Source organism: Agelaius phoeniceus, chromosome 4, assembly GCF_051311805.1.
Source record: "Agelaius phoeniceus isolate bAgePho1 chromosome 4, bAgePho1.hap1, whole genome shotgun sequence".
In the NCBI taxonomy this organism is placed as follows: domain Eukaryota; kingdom Metazoa; phylum Chordata; class Aves; order Passeriformes; family Icteridae; genus Agelaius; species Agelaius phoeniceus.
In genome coordinates this window covers 21,077,242-21,094,293 of record NC_135268.1, presented here as the reverse complement: position 1 = coordinate 21,094,293, position 17,052 = coordinate 21,077,242, and the positions used below count along the sequence as shown (strand labels likewise).

General features: G+C 51.2%; 1 protein-coding gene across 1 annotated transcript in view; it reads right to left on the bottom strand.

Annotated features, from left to right (window-relative positions):
- Positions 1–17,052, bottom strand: part of LOC129120145 (E3 ubiquitin-protein ligase RNF213-like) — a 43,341-nt gene that overhangs the window by 19,614 nt on the left and 6,675 nt on the right. Inside the window, 20 exon segments of the mRNA XM_054632476.2 lie at positions 189–307; positions 730–825; positions 1,111–1,247; positions 1,932–5,531; positions 6,187–6,339; positions 6,698–6,891; positions 7,344–8,484; positions 8,884–9,045; positions 9,156–9,296; positions 9,837–10,054; positions 10,607–10,772; positions 11,039–11,640; positions 11,938–12,096; positions 12,360–12,533; positions 13,072–13,252; positions 13,628–13,750; positions 15,044–15,142; positions 15,745–15,897; positions 16,374–16,527; positions 16,771–16,832. Coding sequence (XP_054488451.2) covers positions 189–307; positions 730–825; positions 1,111–1,247; positions 1,932–5,531; positions 6,187–6,339; positions 6,698–6,891; positions 7,344–8,484; positions 8,884–9,045; positions 9,156–9,296; positions 9,837–10,054; positions 10,607–10,772; positions 11,039–11,640; positions 11,938–12,096; positions 12,360–12,533; positions 13,072–13,252; positions 13,628–13,750; positions 15,044–15,142; positions 15,745–15,897; positions 16,374–16,527; positions 16,771–16,832 — 7,834 coding nt within the window.

The following is a 17,052-nucleotide window of genomic DNA, read 5'->3' as shown; positions in this document are numbered from 1 at the left end:
GCAAGGTGCTCCCAGCCAGGACTGCCAGGTACTGATCCCCTGGGCAGTCCTGTGGGAGAGGGAAGCAGCTCTGACAACCCACAGGACACACCGAGTCCAGGTTTTCAGCATTTAAAGGAAGAATGAGCAAGAGAAAAGATTGCCTGAAGGCAGCTGAAGAGTGAGGAGGGACAGATGGGCACACTCACCTCCTTGGAATCCCATGTAGGATGTTCCTCCTTCCAGCCGGGAAAGCTTCATGATAAAGTAAACAAAGACAGAGACCTCCCCCAGGTCCACCTTGTTGATCTCATTGACAACAGCGTACCTGCAGCAAAGAGGAAATGCTGTTGGCAGAGCAAAGGCACACAGAGGCCCATGGCCACAGGTCTCTGCTTAGAGAGGACACATGTCCTCTCCCAAAACAGACACAGATGACTCCCACTCCCTTCCTCCCAGCTGCCACCTCCAGCTGTGCCCTGAATTATCCCATGATCCTCAGCCCTTCAGGACTTCTGCAGCCAGTGGCCAGAATTCACACTACAAAGGGGATTATCTGCTCATTTCACCCAGTTTTGCTTATTCTGACTTGGGATATAGATTATTTGAAATACAATCCGTGCATTTAGATTAATTCTGCTACAGAATAAATTCTGCAAATTCCTGAGAGTGAGATCCCCAAGCAGCACCAATAACCAAACACAGAGAGCAGTGGCCAGTTAGAACTGAACCATTCCACACCCCACTCACTTGGCTGAGGTGATGAGCTGGGCATCCTTAGAGCCATCCTCAAAGTCTGTCTGAATAATGAGGACTTTATTTTCTGAAGTGGAATCCAAGAAATTCCTGAAGAGTAAAAACAGATTTAACAAAAGTCACTAAGTATAAAGATCAAACATTAGAGACCACAGAACCAGCCACTCCACATTAGCTTTGGCTGCTGCAGGAGGAGAGAGAAAAACATGAAATCCCATCTCATGTGATGGAGCTGACAAGGTTTGTCCCTTATCAGCAGATATCTGGGCAGCACAGCCTCCCTTTTCCATATGTGCTACTCCGAATGCTCTGCCCATGCACCTTCCACACAGCTGACAGCCCATTCCAAGCAGGAAAACACCGGCCCAGACTCACCGGATGCACTTCAGGAAGGAGTACTCAGTGTCAAACTGCTGCAGGAACAGGATCTGGGGCCTCTGGGCCTTGCCCTGCACCTCCCTCTCCAGGCAGGCAGCATCGGCACTGGTGAGCAGCCATGAGAAGGTGGTGACCTGGGGAAAGAGGGGCAGCAATGCAGCACAGACCCACCTGTGCTCTCAGGGCTGCCAGCCTGCTGCATAGCTGCACTGCACTGCCACCCAGCCTGCTGCAGAGCTGCACTGCACTGCCACCCAGCCTGCTGCAGAGCTGCACTGCGCTGCCCCAGCCTGCTGCAGAGCTGCACTGCGCTGCCCCAGCCTGCTGCAGAGCTGCACTGCGCTGCCCCAGCCTGCTGCAGAGCTGCACTGCGCTGCCACCCAGCCTGCTGCAGAGCTGCACTGCGCTGCCCCAGCCTGCTGCAGAGCTGCACTGCGCTGCCACCCAGCCTGCTGCAGAGCTGCACTGCGCTGCCACCCAGCCTGCTGCAGAGCTGCACTGCGCTGCCACCCAGCCTGCTGCAGAGCTGCACTGCGCTGCCACCCAGCCTGCTGCAGAGCTGCACTGCCCCCCAGCCTGCTGCAGAGCTGCACTGCGCTGCCCCAGCCTGCTGCAGGGCTGCACTGCCCCCCAGCCTGCTGCAGGGCTGCACTGCCCCCCAGCCTGCTGCAGGGCTGCACTGCACCCCCGAATCAACGTTTATGTCCCAGCACCCAGCTCTGCACACCCAGCACTGTGGTGCATGCAGGCGGTGCCATGCTGCAGCCCTGGCACGGAGCTGAGCAGGGTCAGGAGGGCTGGCTGCACCCCAGCCTCACCTCGGTGAAGGTGGTTTGGGGCCCAGCCCCTGCACCCACGTGGGCTCTGAGGAAGTCAGCGAAGGAGGTGTGCTGCTGCTGCCTGAAGTAGATGTGGTCCGGGGAGGGCGCCATGAACACCCTCACGGAGTTGCAGAGGCGGATGATGGCATCGGGGGTGGCACAGTTGAGCAGGGCCAGCCGCGCCTGCTCGGTGACGCGGGGCAGGAGCTCGGCGGGGTCGCAGGCCGGGCCCAGGCGCTGTGTGCCCTGCAGCACCAGCGAGGCACAGGTGTCGGCATGGTAGCCCACGAACACGTCTGCAGGGCTGTACTGCTGCTGGCTCATGAAGTAGTCCTCTGTGTTGACCGCTGTGAACTCCTGCACCCACCGCTCCAGCTGCTGCACGGCCTCCCTCTGGCCCTTGTCCAGCATGGTGCTGATATCCAGGTAGTGCTTCTCCAGCCGGTTGATCAGCGGGATGGGGAAGTGCTTGTACACCACCTCCTTCTCCTCAATGACGATCAGGCGGAACTCGGGGTGCACCCGGCACTTCACCCGGTGTGTGCCCAGCCCCAGATCCACGTACTTCTGCCCAGCCAGGTACACGTAGTACTGGTTGAGGGCATCATAAAGGCTTTCGTAGAGATTCTGCAAGTTGAGGAGCACAACCATGTGGCCAGTTTCCATGCAGACCTTCACTCGGTTGATGTTCCTGCATATCTGGGTGTATTCTTGGTCCTTAGGAAAACTGGAGCCAAAGATGATTTCTGGCTGCTGTCGGGCAGTGAAAAAAGTCTGCTGGAGGATCTGCAGTGCCACATAGTTCTCAGTCAACACAAGCAGGTATCTGCAGTCCCCATCCTCAGCACTGCTGTAAATGTTCTGTCGGATCAGCTCTATCCTACTGATATCATCAGCACGTATCTCCTCTTTTTCTGGCAACTTGGAAGTGAATATTTCCAAGGCATTGACATCATCTTTGCCACCGAAGTTACGAAGAACCACTGTGGCAATGTCCTGAGGTGTGGGATTCCTACTGGAGCTCTTAGCTAAGGCAAAAAACATCTTTATGAGGCTGTAGTAGTCACGCAGGCCAAAGAACTCCCTGTCTTGGGCCTTGCAAATGTTTTCATATGCATCTGCAAAGTGATCGAAATACTGCTCAACCTTCTGCAGAGCCCCTCGTGCCGAGCAGCAAATGCCCTTTGCGCTCTTGATGAGCTCCTCTCTGCTGGGGTCCCCACGAGACACAAAGATGCCTCGATTCATCTTAGCAGGGTCCAAAGCCCAGTTGGAAATCCCAATGAAGCCAACCTTTTTGTGAGGATCAGGGACATCATCGATGCAGCCATCCTCCAAAAGTGGATGCAAAGTCTTCAAGGGCATTTTGGGAGAGTCTTCTGCCAGCCCAATCTCATCCAAAACCACCACTGATACATACTCCTCCAAGTTTTTCCCTTCCTGGAATCGAGCACAGTGCTTGAAAGTGCCTATGATTCCCTCTGGAGTGGAGAGGGGGCTACACTGAAAAGACACAAGATGGATCTGCTTCAGGTGCTTGAACAGATCAGAATGAGCTGCTTGACCCTGCATAGCATCAGCCACAATGGTTTTTGCCAGGGATTTGGAGCTCCCAGGCTTCCCAACAAGAAAAAGAGGGATTTTCAGCTCAATACAGATGACCATCATGAAGACATTTTCCTTCAAGGCCAAGTTCCTTGCTATGGTACCATGGAGTGGCACCCCACTCAGGAATAAGTCCTGAATCAGGGAGATTTCTTCCAAAATCTTTTTCTGGGTATTGTAAGGCTTTGGGAGGACCTGGCTGATGGCAGTCCTGTACGGCTCTTTCCTTTCCAGGGACGCGTGGTAGCAGACCCCAACCGCCAGCACCAAGGACCAGATGACCTCATTTCTGTCACCATTGCTCTTGGGAGCTTTCCTGTCAGCCAGGTACTTACTCAGCTCCGTCAGCAACATGGAGCTGTGCCTGTAAAACCACTTGAACACCTCCATGCAGCGCTCCACGTCCCGCAGGCTGACGAAGCTGCACTCATTGTCCGTCTGCCTCATGTACTCCTGGGAGGCAAAGAGCACCTCTGTGACCGTCCTCACCTCATGCTTGGCCATGGGCAGCTTCTCTGCCACGTGCAGCTGCTCTGCCACGTGCTGCACGATCTGCTGGATGTACATCTTCTCCATGCGGCTGTTGAGCTGCCCAAAGTCCCAAACCAGCAGGACCATGCTGGGCGGGAGCGCGTGCACCCGGTACACGAGCTGCCTCAGCGGGATGGATCCCAGCTTCTCCCGGGTGTCGTTGGCCTTCACCCGGTAGCCCAGCCCAGCCAGCTCCAGGCGTTGGATCATCCTGTCCGTGTGCTTCCGGTAGGGATTGCAGGCTGCGATGATCCGCAGGCCAGAGCCAGAGGCCAAAGGCTCCCCCTGCACTGTGCGGTCACACAGAATCTCCTTGATGCTGCTCACAGCATCTGTTGTGTTGGCTTCATCAAAAAAGAGGATGGTGTCCAACCCATGCTGCTCCTTGTTGGATTTAGCCAGTTCTTCTGCTTTTCTGATCGTGGTGTAGATCATCTCTGCAGTGGTACCTCCATGAACCTTCACAAGCTTCAAGTTCTCCACCTCTACAGAATTTCTGCGTAACTGGCACAGGAACTTCACCAGCCTGGTTTTCCCACAGCCTGTTTCTCCCATGATGACCACCGGGATGTTGCAGCGGAATCGCATCTCAATGGCCAAGATTTTCAGCACGTTGTCTGTGGTGAGCTCGTACGTCTTGTCGGGGTCAAACACCTTGGGGAGCCCCAGCACCATGCAGAGCCTCTCAAGCTTCTCCTTGCGGGACAGCTGATCAAAGGGCACGTTGAAGGGAACCCCCTGCAGTAACAAGCCCTGGTACAGCCGGGCAGTCATGATGTCCTTCTTGATGACATTCCCATTCAGAGGATCAATGGCATCTATGTGATTTCTGGTGTGCTGGAAGTGGAAACCAATGAATGTCATGGACGTACGATCTGCATTGAAAAACAGATAGGGATGAGGCTCTGACTCCCACTTCTTCCTGATGTGGAAAGGAAGCAGATCTTCCTCTGCGACGTTCTCCAGGTGGGAGGATTGTCTTCCTGAACTCTGGTCGGAAATGCTCAGGGAGGGCGTAGCAAAATCCCGCGCCATTAAAATCATGAAGCCAACCACAAAGTTCTTGAAACCATTCAAAGTGTCCCCGACAAAGCCAGGGTCACAAAAGACAGAAGCCTCGCAGTCTCTCAGCTGAATGTTGAGGAACCAGGTGAAGTTGCGGAGCTCTGCCCAGGAGGGATCCAAGACACCGCAGTGCTGGAAGAGGAGCTGCAGACATTCCGCAGGGCTGCCTTCCACTGAGAGTGCCTTGTACTGGAACCTGTCCAGGCTACGGCCTTGGTCAAACCTCTTCAGGTACTGAAAGGGTCTCTGGAAAGCCTCACTGCAAAATTCCTCCATGTCCATTCCCACATCCCCAGAATGCTTCTCAAGTGTCTCCATGTCTTGCACTTCTTTGGGAGACTTGCACATTATTTTAGGGAACACATCCAAGAAGTGATACTTCTGGCCCACTGACATCTGGACAAGAGAAAAAGAAAAGGTCATCACAGAACTGTAGCCTCAATCTTCATCAGCCTAGTTAATCTATTCGTAACGATCTCCTTGCCTAAAACCACAGACCTGGGGAACAGAAGCCAGCCTTTTCCCCATGCATCCCTTCTTCCACTTAAAGTGCACCAAGGAATCCTATTTCTGCCTACATTTTCCTTCCAGGAACATGAGCCTGGCATCACATCCACCCCCTTCTCAGGGCTACTTCAAAGAAAACAAACCCCAAGAAACTGCTGGTATTTATTCCTGTCACTTCTACATTCTGCTCTTACAGCTGCATATAAATATTCCCCTACTTTCAAACATGCAAATTAACATGAGGGAAGATTAGATTTTGCATTTTTATGAATCCTATAAATGTTACAGTGGGGCTTGGACTAACAGGCCTTCAGAAATCACCAACCCAAGGAAACCAGACAGGCCTAATTTGCTGTCCGCTCTAAATGTCACTTTGTACAACACCAGGGACACTAGTTTGTTATGGAATATAGCACACTCCCAATGAAACAGGAACTCCTGTGCTGTGTTTACAGTTACAGTCTCTACAACTCACCACAGCTATGTACAAACATGTGCAAAGTGACTGAGAAATTCCCAGAAAAGGAGCATTTCTGATACGTACAGGTCTGGCTGCTGTCTCTGGCTCTGGGGACACCTCCAGGATTTCAATGATGTACAGATGACACTTCTGCCGTAGCCACATATTGCCGTTATTATCTCTCAGGTACTGCAAAACCAACAGCTTGAAGAGAAACTCTGGAATTCCACGCTGCACCTATCACAAGGAGAGATACCAAGGCATTTCCTCTTTATCTACCCACCACAACTTCACAGAATCACAGAACAGTTGAGGGTGGGAAGGCTCTCTGCTTAAAGCAGGCCCAGCTAGAACAGGCTGCTCAGGGCCACATTCAGTCACACTTTTAATGTCTCCAAGGTGGAGACTCCACAGCTTCTCTGGACAACTGTTCCAGAGTTCAATCACCTTGATGGTATTTGCATTACTTAGACAATAATGAGAGAAGACTTGCTAGGGAAATGGCTGGCTGAGAAATAAGAGCTTTACAGAAAGCTCCTGCAAGGGTCCACACAGGACTTGTGGGACAAGGCAGCTGTGGGAGGGATGTACTTACTGAGGAGGTGATATCAAAATGGAATATCATGGGCTTTGTCTGGTGTTCTCTCTCCAGAAAAGGCAGGAGAGATTTTAGCACTTTATCTTCATCCACTTCTGGTTCCATCAGTCTGATGGTTTTCAGAAGTTCTGTGCAGTTAGGCTGATATTTTTGCAGTCTCTCATGCAGCCTCTTCACATACAGAGATTTCCCTGTTATTTAAAACACCACAAGAATCAAAGCCATCAATATCAGATAGATCACATTAAGAGACAATAGAAAGAAATAAAATGTTTAAGTACCCCATGCCCTAAAATCTCTGAAGCTTCCTAAAAGGCATTCTAGAACAAAGTCTAAGTCTGGTTTGAGCAGCCGGAGCCTGGAATTCAACACATTGCTCTTGCTATCCATAAGGTTAGTTTTCCTTCCACTGCCTGAAAGAAGCTTTACTCTTTATTAGGACTTGAATTTATTCTATTTTGTGCTTGTTTCTAAAGTCAAACCAGGGGACAAGGTGACTTTGAGCTTTCACCTCCCTGCACTGACCAGTCTGAATTGCTCTTTTTGACCAAGATACTTCAATCTTGGACACAAAACCTGGCAAGGTGAGCCCCACCCTGGTTTTGAGCTCTCAGCAGAACCCACTCTGCACATGCCATCTTACCCATGCCAGCTCTTTTGGAGGACACAATCCCAACGCACATGTGCTCCTTGAACACGGCTGCAGCCGAGCAGGAGGGCTGGGCCACTCGGAAGTGGCGCTGCAGGTACTGCCGGATATCTTCCTGTGACCTCTGGGGAATCATGTGCACCTTGTAGTGGCTGAAGGCAGAGGGCAGGTAGCTGTTCTCCCGCTCGCAGTTGCACAGGATGACGAGCCTGTAGGAGCTGTTGTAGCACTGCAGGTGCTGGAACAGCTCCTCTGCCCTGCAGCTGACGTCGTAGCTCAGCTCATCTGCATAGAGCATGGTGTAAATCTTGTCCCCACCCTGGCAGGGAATGAGGCACCTGCGCAGGAACAGCCCCACCTGCTCTGCGCTGGTCTGGGGCGTGCACAGCAGCACCTCGTCAAAGGTGGGAAGGGGCTGCTTGGGGCTGTTCATGTAAATGGCCAGGGCTGAGCTGAGCACCTCGGAGCGAGGGCAGGTGATGAGGTTGGGCTGGCCCACACAGAGCAGGTCCCGAGGGAAGTCTCTGGTGACACGTTCCCTGCCACTGCTGGCCAGGTTCCTCAGCCACACGCCCAGTGTGTCAATGTCCAGGCAGTTGGGGAGGAAGGAGCCCATGTTGCTCATGTAGCACTCCCAGATGTGCTTCAGCCGGGTGTTCAGGTCCCTCTCCCCATCCATCAGCACCTGGAAGTCAGAAGCAGCCTTCCCTGAACTGGGAGGGCCCTGGTTCCTGAGGGTTGTGAGGACATCCTGCTCAGTGCAGTGTGGGTTGAGGAAGGAGAGCATCATGAGGGCAGCCTGGCTGGGTCTGCCCCGGCCCAGCTCCGAGCACAGGAACACCAGCTGCTCCGCACTGTAGTAGTTCAGGTAGAAATGCTCACATCGCTTGGCATTCATGAAGCTTTTCCAGCTCTCCAGGAAACTTTCCATGGTCTTGCAGAGGGCTGGGAGCACAGCTGCCATATCCCCTTGCCCTTTCAGATCTGGGATGGGACCCAGGGAGAAGTTCATAAGAACACAGTATTCTCTGCGGGGGGAACAATACACCTGGGCGTGCCAGGAGCGGAAAAGCATGTTCCCAGCTGAGTAAAGGTCTATAAAGGCCTGGGCAAGACTCTGGACATTGGAAAAGACCTGTGCAAAGACAGAGGAGAATGAAACATGCAAATCGGCTTGTTTCTGCCATGAAAACCCTGGAAAGACATTCAATGAATGTCCCAAAGTGTGTCAGGCCTTGTACAGCAACCAGCGACTCTCTGTGATTTTTTTAACAACAGCATCCCCAGGAAACCAGTAAGGAACTCCCAGCTTGCTACAAAATTATAGTGATGCTGCCAGCCAGGACAATGCCCAGTGCAGCCAGAGGATAAGGCCACCAGTTCACTCTTCTGTCTGCAGCTTAGTTCCACCTTAGCAAGGAACCACAGGCAGGAACACCCCCAGCAACTCCACTGTCAACCACAGCCTTAAAAATCTTAGGGGAAAAACCAGCCCTGGCCCAACACCAGTTACCCCCTGGGTTTGGAATCTGACCTCAGAGAACCTCTCCACCTCCAGGCCTTGCTCTCCCTTGGCAGACATTAGCATCAGTTTGTTCTGCAGCTCGCAGAGCTCTGCCAGCGAGTACTTCTGGGAGGCCTCAGTGCCCTTCGAGGCCGCCGCGAGGGTGAAGTGCAGGACACTGTCCAAGGAGACCTGCCAAGAGCAGGAGCTGTCAGCGTTGCTGGGGCTGCGGCTCTGCCCGAGGCCAGGGCAGCAGCCCCCAGGCAGGAGGGGCAGCGGGAGCTGAGCGATCTCAGCCTCACCTTCTGGCCATCAGCCGGTGCCTTAAGCTCATAGACCCCTCTGCTGTTGATGGCAGCTGCCAGGGACAGCGAGGACAGCTCCACAGAGCCGTGGGTCTCCTTCACGGTCTTCAGCCATTCCAGGTGCTGAGCCGAGGCGCACTGTGGGGAGAGGAGACACAGCACTGCCCCGACTGCTCTGAAATCTGATCCCTGCTTACACCCGCCCAGGACAAACAGCTTGGGCTGGCACAAGAGTTTTGTGATGGGGAAGGAAGAAAGGAATGAGTACTGGCTTCAGCCTGCTCTTTCTGCACTGTCCTTCCTTACCCACTCCATGGGAGACTGAACAGAGCCCACAGAGCTCCAACACCTCTTGCTACTGAGGCAGGCCCTGCTGCAAAAGGATAAGAGCTCCCCAGCACCTGCCTTCCCTCTTTCACACCATCAAACTTGCATGAGCTAAGCCACACATCACAGTGGAAAGCCTCACAGCACTCTGGAGAAATCTGTGCTACACCAGCTACAGCTGCTGCAGTGAATTTTTGTGCCACGGGAACATCAGCTGTTTTTCCTCCAGTAACAAGAGCTGCAGTGATGTCCCCACACAGGTGCCATTTGCCCAGTGCAGCCCAACTTCCAGCCACTCCTGGAAGGCAGAAAGGCAGGAGGATGCAGAGGCCCTGCCCCAGCAGAACTCACCAGTTTGTCAGGGAGGTTCTTATCACTGTCCAGGGCTCGCCACAGCTTCTCCAAGCAGCTCATGAAGTCCTCGAAGCCCGAGTCCTGGTGGAGCTCGTAGAGCAGGGAGGAGTAGCCGTGCACAGTGCCATGGAAACAGGCCACACGGTCTACATCCATGTCGTTCTCCCCCGCTGAGATAGAGGCCAGGTCAACAAACACCTTCACCTCATTCATGTCTGAAAGGAGGCAACACAGGAGTGAGCAACATGTGAGGCAGCTTGGACACCAGCCCTCATCACCACCCTCTAGAGGAAATGCAGAAAGAATGCCTTGAACAGCAGCTCCTGTGTAAATGCCTATCAGCTTTCCTAGGCCATCCATCCATCCATGGACCCCCACAGACCCCCAGATCCCCAGCCAGGATGGGAGCAGTGCCTGGGGGTGTGTGCAGCTGAGGGCGTCTGCGCAGGTCAGACATCTCAGCTGGCAGACACACAGCTCCATCCCCTGAAACAAGAGGTCTGAACTGAGCAGCAGCAGCTGCTGAAGCCCTCCAGACCCAGCCCAGCTCCCAGCTGGGTGGTCCCTGTGTGCAGCACCAGCGCATGGGCATGTTTAAAGCATCCTCATAGCACGTTCTACACCAAAGCCCATCAGAGACGTAACTCTCAACACCAGAAGCTACAAAGGCACAAAGCAGATGGGTCAGGGATTCAGTGTTCCTTCTGCCTCCACACAAACTGCCATCCCTTCTAGTACTCTCTAATTCCTGGGTGAGCAGCACACACCTTTGAGTGCTTCTCTGACCCAGCAGACAAACTCCTTCTGCCGGGCGAGCTCCTTCAGACAGCTACAGCGAGGCTGAGTGATCCCCTGCAGCAGCTGCTTGGCTTGCACTAGCTCAGGGCTGATGGAATCCAGCTTCTGATTCTGGAAGGGTTCAAGCTTTTGTGTCTGGAAAGCAAGTGGTGCAAACACACACTGAGTCTGGAATTGGGAAATGTCACTGGTTCTGCAGCAGGGAAAAGAAAGCCCTCTGCAAAGCCACACCCCAACAGAGCAGTATCATCATCTCTCTTTAAGGAATGACTACACAAAAGCACTTGGAACATCTGAATTTCACCTCATATAAGCATTTTGGGACAAGGAATGACTCTTTACAGACTGGGATAGACTTGTGGGAAGGCTGACACTAAAGAGCTGAAGTCACAGATACTTACTATATGCAACAACTTTTCCAGGATTCTGAAGTCACCAGAGAGGCCCAAACACTCTTTCACACGGTCAATGATCCTGATAGCTTCACGGATTGAATCTATTTCATAGTACTGCTGGATCTGCTGGACTCGCTGGTCAACCCAGCCTCTGTCCTCTGCAGGCTGAAGCTCACAGATGGTGTTCAGCTCTGCTCTGAGTTGGTCAGGATAACCCATGAATTCCTGGAAAATTCTATCAACTGCAAAAAGCGGGAGACTTCCTGATCTGAGCCCATCATACAGCTCTGCATAGCTGTTAAAGCAAGGGCGGATCATGCTGTTCAAAATATCATTAAGGTCCAGCTTAGGAACAATCTCCTCCTTGTCCTCCTCCTCCTCCGAAGAGTCACGCTCATACTTCTTTCCTACTTTCTCTACTGCTTCCTCCCAGAACTTCTGGAAGATCAGGCTGTCCTTAAAAGAGTGCATTTTGCAGACAAACTTTTTCATCTTTGGGCTCAGGTCGTAGAAGGTCTCCAGGGGCCTCTTTCCCACCTTCACAACTTTTTCCAGACTTTTTGAGTGAAGATCTATTGAGTGTTGATATTCCACCTTACCTAAAACCACTGCAAACCAGAGACAGGCCAGAGGGAGATCAGATGGTGCAACCTGGCTCCAGCTCACTTCATCCCATCCCCCAAGCCACAAAATGCTACCAGGCAGGTGGACCCCTCTAAGTGTCATTTGATGCACAAGCACTCATTTGACCACCCCCGCCACCGGTGCTCTGGGTTTACTTCCCCCACCCCTCCTCACCCTCATTTTGGGGCTTAAAATCAAACCTGTTCCCAAAGCCAAGAGATTTTCAAGGAAAATGCTGTTTTCAGGACTTGACACTTTCAGACTGCTCCCCAGAACTCTACCTCTAACAGGCTTCTGAATCCCCCGGCACATTCTCACGAAGGTTCCTATTGCTTCTTTCTCACTTGTGAGCTGTGTGACTTCTTCATGCCTCAATGCCAGCTCTTTTTTCAGGCTTTTCTGGGACTGCTCCTTTTTCTCACTTGGACATTGCTGGTGCTCTGAAAGAAAACTCACCTGTAGTCACAAAGCAGACATGTCCCAAGCCCTGCATCCCAACTCGGGTTGGGAACTGCAGAATCACAAACCCTGCAGTGACAACACAAACTGGAGCTGGGAGATCCCTGCCCAGGCCAAGGAACAGCACTTCAAACTGCTGCAGCCCCTCCTGAGCATCCCCAACCCCTGCAGCGCCTCCTGAGCAGACCAGCATCACTACAGTGATGCCCTAAGCCAACCATGCCCCTTAGAACCCATCTCTTACTTGTCTCCCAAATGCAGAAGAACTGTTCCTTGTGCTTGAAAATCTCCTTCAGGTGTTTCACAAGGATGCAGCCACTGTAGATACCACTGGTGATGCTCGTAAGCGCAGAGTCTGCTATGGCAATGACCTTCTTTGCTTTATCTGTGAGCTTGTCCAGATGGTTTCTGTTTGTCCCTGTTCCAGACACAAAGCATGTCATGTTTCCCAAAAAACAGGCAGAGTCAGGAACTTTCCCATGCCATGGCACAGAGTCCTTCCATTTCCTACTGAATCCCTACCCAAGAGCCTGTGGACTCACACCACCCTCCAACCCCTCATGTCTTTCTGAACAAAACCAGGATCCCAGGACAGCAATGTGGAAACTTTCCATGAAGAGCCCAGACCCAAACCCTGTGGGGCAAACAAAAGCCATTTGGACCCGTTCTCTTGGGCAACTCTTTGGCATTTTTGTGTGCCAATAACTTGTGAGAACTTCTCAGGGAAAGAAGTTATGGTCCACAAATCCCGAGGAAGCTGTAGTGGATTAGCACAAGAGGAATAGTGGCTCCTTCTTCCTTGGCCTTCCCTCTCCAAACCCAAGCTGAATAGTTCAAGCTTTGAGATAGGGACTAAAATAAGAGCAGGACAATTTCTCTCTGCTGCTCTGTGCAGTGGCAGCAGCAAGGCAGAGAAAAGCTTCTCAGGGCCTCCTAAAACCCAACTACAGACCTACCATAAAAGCTGAAGATATGTTTGATGTCAGGCCACGTGAGCAGGTGGTGCAGAATCGTATCAAAATCCCCCTCAGACTGCTCAGCCCTGACTGGCCACGACTTCACCATGACAGCAGACACGAGCTGGCTGAACTTGCCCATGTTATAGGCAGAGATCCGCTCCAGAAGATTGTTCTGCATCTGCCAGGGCACACAGAGAGGACAGGGGCAGGTCAGACTCTGGGGTCCCACTGTGTCCGTGTCTCAGAACTGGCACTGATGCCAAGGAGTCACCTCCAGTGCTGAGGAATATTCCAAAACAGCCCTTTGACACAAATGACACCACAGCTCATGGTGGAAATGCATTACAAATATTCCTCACAGACCTCATTTCCTGATTTCTTCTTGATATTTTTTGTTGTTGGTTTAACAAACAATCTGCAGCAGCTCAAGCAACGTCCACTTCCCCTTCCACCACAAGGCACATCCCTGTGCAACAGAATTGCTGTGAAACCCCACTTACCTTCCTCCTCCCTTCCCTACCTTTCCTTTCCCCTACCAGGGCACACACAGTACCTGGCAAGCCGCAGATACAGCCTCTATGGCACAGCTCTGGAAGCACTGGCTGATGGAAGAGTCCATCCTTGTGATGTAGTAGTGCTGAGAACAGTACACCAAGATTTGGTTCACTGGAGGCTCCTGAAGGGCAAAAGGGAGATTTCTCACCAACTCAAAGTGTTTCTCCTGGCAGCATGAAGCAGTGATGCTATCAAGACAATAAAAAGAACTTGAGCATCAGCCCATTTCTGAAGGCCTGGGAGAGAGATCAAATAAATAAATGCTTGGAAAATATTTTAAGGATTTCCATCTAAGGTGTGTGATTACTTAATATCCACCTCTCCAAGCCAAACTCACAGCAGAAAATATTTGTTTCCTGACTTCACCATGAAAATCAATGGCTTAAGGAAATGTGTAATTGCTGTAGAAAGGAGATGAGGAGATATACAGCGTCAGTTTGGAAAGGACTAACCCATGTGGGTGTGCATTTGGGAGCCTGAGCAGCACCATTTCTGCACAAGGAATGAAAAGAGAGGCACCAACTTGGCTTCTCTGAGCCCCTGGGTGTTTACTTAGCACTTGCTGGTTCTTAAAACCACAGAGGTGACAATTGTTCGGAATGTGGATTTCCTCTGAAGCACCAGGACCTGCAGCCAGGCCACTGACCAAGATTACAGCGTGAGACATTGTCATGGCCAATTGCTGAGCCTCCAGAACCTGGTTCATAACAGCAATGGCAATCGTTATGGCCAAAGCCACCATGTTTGCACGTGCTCCTGCTCCAAGCACAGCACAAGTGTGGCAGTACCAGCTGTGAGTTTCCCTGGGTCTGGATTCAAGGCACTTGAGACGGTAGCTCATGTTCAGACTTATGTGTTTATTACTTCTTATCAGTAAAACAGTCTCATTACTGTGAGTTGGGCAGCTTTTCATTAGAAGGCACAAAATGGCTACCAATCTCTTGTTACAAGGCCTTTTAAGACTCAACTATCCAATGAAGAACTGACACCTAGATTATTTCCCTTTTAACCCAATAACTGATCCCACAGAGCCCGCAATGTGGACTTTTCTGCCCAATTGCAAAACGCCACTCAAACCCACAAAGAAGAAGGAAGAAGAAGCAGGAAGAAGAAACCCAGGATGGCACCCTGTGCCCTCCATCTTGCTTCCATCCACAACATACTAAAAATCCCAAAACCTCAATTTCTCACCAAGTGATACACTTACACTACTCTCTATAATATATTTCACACTTTCGTGGATTCTAGTTTATCTTGAAACTTTCTCCATGGATGAGGATCCAAGTCAGTGCTCCCCTGGGGGTCAGGGCACCCCAGGGCAGAGAGAGAAATATTCCTGGTGCTCTGGGTTTCCACACACAAGTCACTCCATCTGCTCTGGGCACCAGCCAAGGCTGCCTGGAGTCTCCCCTACCTGCTGGATTCTGTTCTTCAGATCTGCAAGTAAAGCATTCCTCCATTTCTGGGCGAACTTCTTATCTGGAAAGCTGATTTTCACAAACTTATCCCAGACCTGCAGGGGACAAGCAAACCAACCCAAACTACTGAATGGTGAGATTTAATAGGAAAATTAAAAGAAAGGAAAATGAAAGAAAGGAAATTAAAGGAACAATGTAGAAGAGATGCCCCACATGCCTCAGACAGTCTGCAGCCCTTTCAGATGTTTCCAATCTGAGGAAAAGGAACACTCCCAGAGCTGCAAAAGGCATCTTTTAAGCCCAAAGATTGTGTAAATGTCTCAGCTGCTGAAGGAGACATTTAGATGAGCCACTTCCAACCTGCTGCTGGAAACTGTCCCAGAGAGGGCCAGAGGGCCCAGAGGGAGCAGCAGCTCAGACTGGCAGGGCTGCTCTGAGCTTTGCCTGCTGGAAGGCCTGAGGACAACCAGTGGGACACACTGAGAGCAAGACAACTCCAAGGGGCAGCTCCTCATCCAGCAATGCCTTTCAGAATGGCCAATGAAGAGCAGAACAGAGGTGAGCTTCAAACACTGCCCATCCCCACCCCATTCCTTACCCATCCACAGCTACAGAGCCCAGCAAAGAGCCAGACTCAAGACCCTGGCTAAGCTACAGTAAAATCCCTTTTTACTGACATTATCAGAAGATGACAAACCTCAAGTTCAGAGGAGAAAGAGAAGATCACATGGTCTGAGTGCTTCTTCAGTAACTTGTGATCCAAAACCTTTCTGAACCAGGCACGAGCTTCCTTCAGAGCTCCACTAAGCAACTCTTCCATTGGAACTTCCTCCACAGCATCCCCTGGAACCTGACCCACACGGAGGGAAAGACAACAAATAAACACAGCTCAAGCAGGACAGCAATAGACAACTGATTTAAATCAGTATTTCTAAAGAGAAGACCAAAAGCATCCAGAATATACAAGAGCCCAGCAACAGACCCAGCACTGCTTGAATAAAGAGCAGAGAGGCTGGGAAAGTGCAGTGCTTACAGGCAGGTTGTGCTTAAGCTTGTTCCAGGAAGTAGACAACAAATGTTTAAGGGGAAACAAAACCAGACTTAAAACAAAGTTTATCACAGCAAACCTGAGCATCTGACCTTATTTTCAATAAGAACCAAACTCATCAGGTGACTCCACACCTGTCTGAAAGTCTCACAGTCTTGCTTAGAGTGTGAAGTTCTTCAAACAGAGACTGGACCTGACCTCAACCCAGTGTGTTATGCCACACTTGTAATATTTCTGGGTACCTTGCTTGCATCAAGCCAAGAGTTCTTGGTACTCACTGCTGGGGGCTGAAGCTGGGCAACCTTGGTAATCAGGGTGGCAGCAGTGGCAGGGATCAGGAACAACATCACAGTCCTGACAGCCTTGCAGAGCCTCTCATGCAGCCTGAGGCAGCGGGACATGCAGCACCGCCAAGAAGGAGCCCCCAGAGCTCTGCAGGGCAGCAATGCAGAGGGAGAGTTAATTTTCTGCTCCAAGGAAAAATAAAAAATTAAAACAAAAGTAAAAACCCCACCAAATTCAACACAGTGTGGCAGCTACCTCCCTCAGATGGATTTAAAAGATGGGATGGAACTCCAGGATTCTTTTCTCCACAGAGATTTCAAGGTACACAAGCAGGACCCCAGCCCTGGTGCAGAGGCAGACATTGCTCTCACAGAGGTGCACTGCACTTACCTGGCTGGGGGCTTATCCAAGGCACACAGCACTGTCTCTAGAATCCTCATTAGCACCTGAGACTGGAAAGACAAAAATATGATACTGTGGAACAAATTTTACAGACTGATTTCTGATTAGCTGAGGAGGAGGGAACTCACTATTCTTTCACATCTTCTCCAACATTTTCATAAATACACTGTAAAATAGCAGAACTTATTTACTGGATCTAAGAGCCAATACCTGGACGGCTTTTATATGCACAAACCCAACCTGTACTTCTTACAATTTCTTTTATTAGTT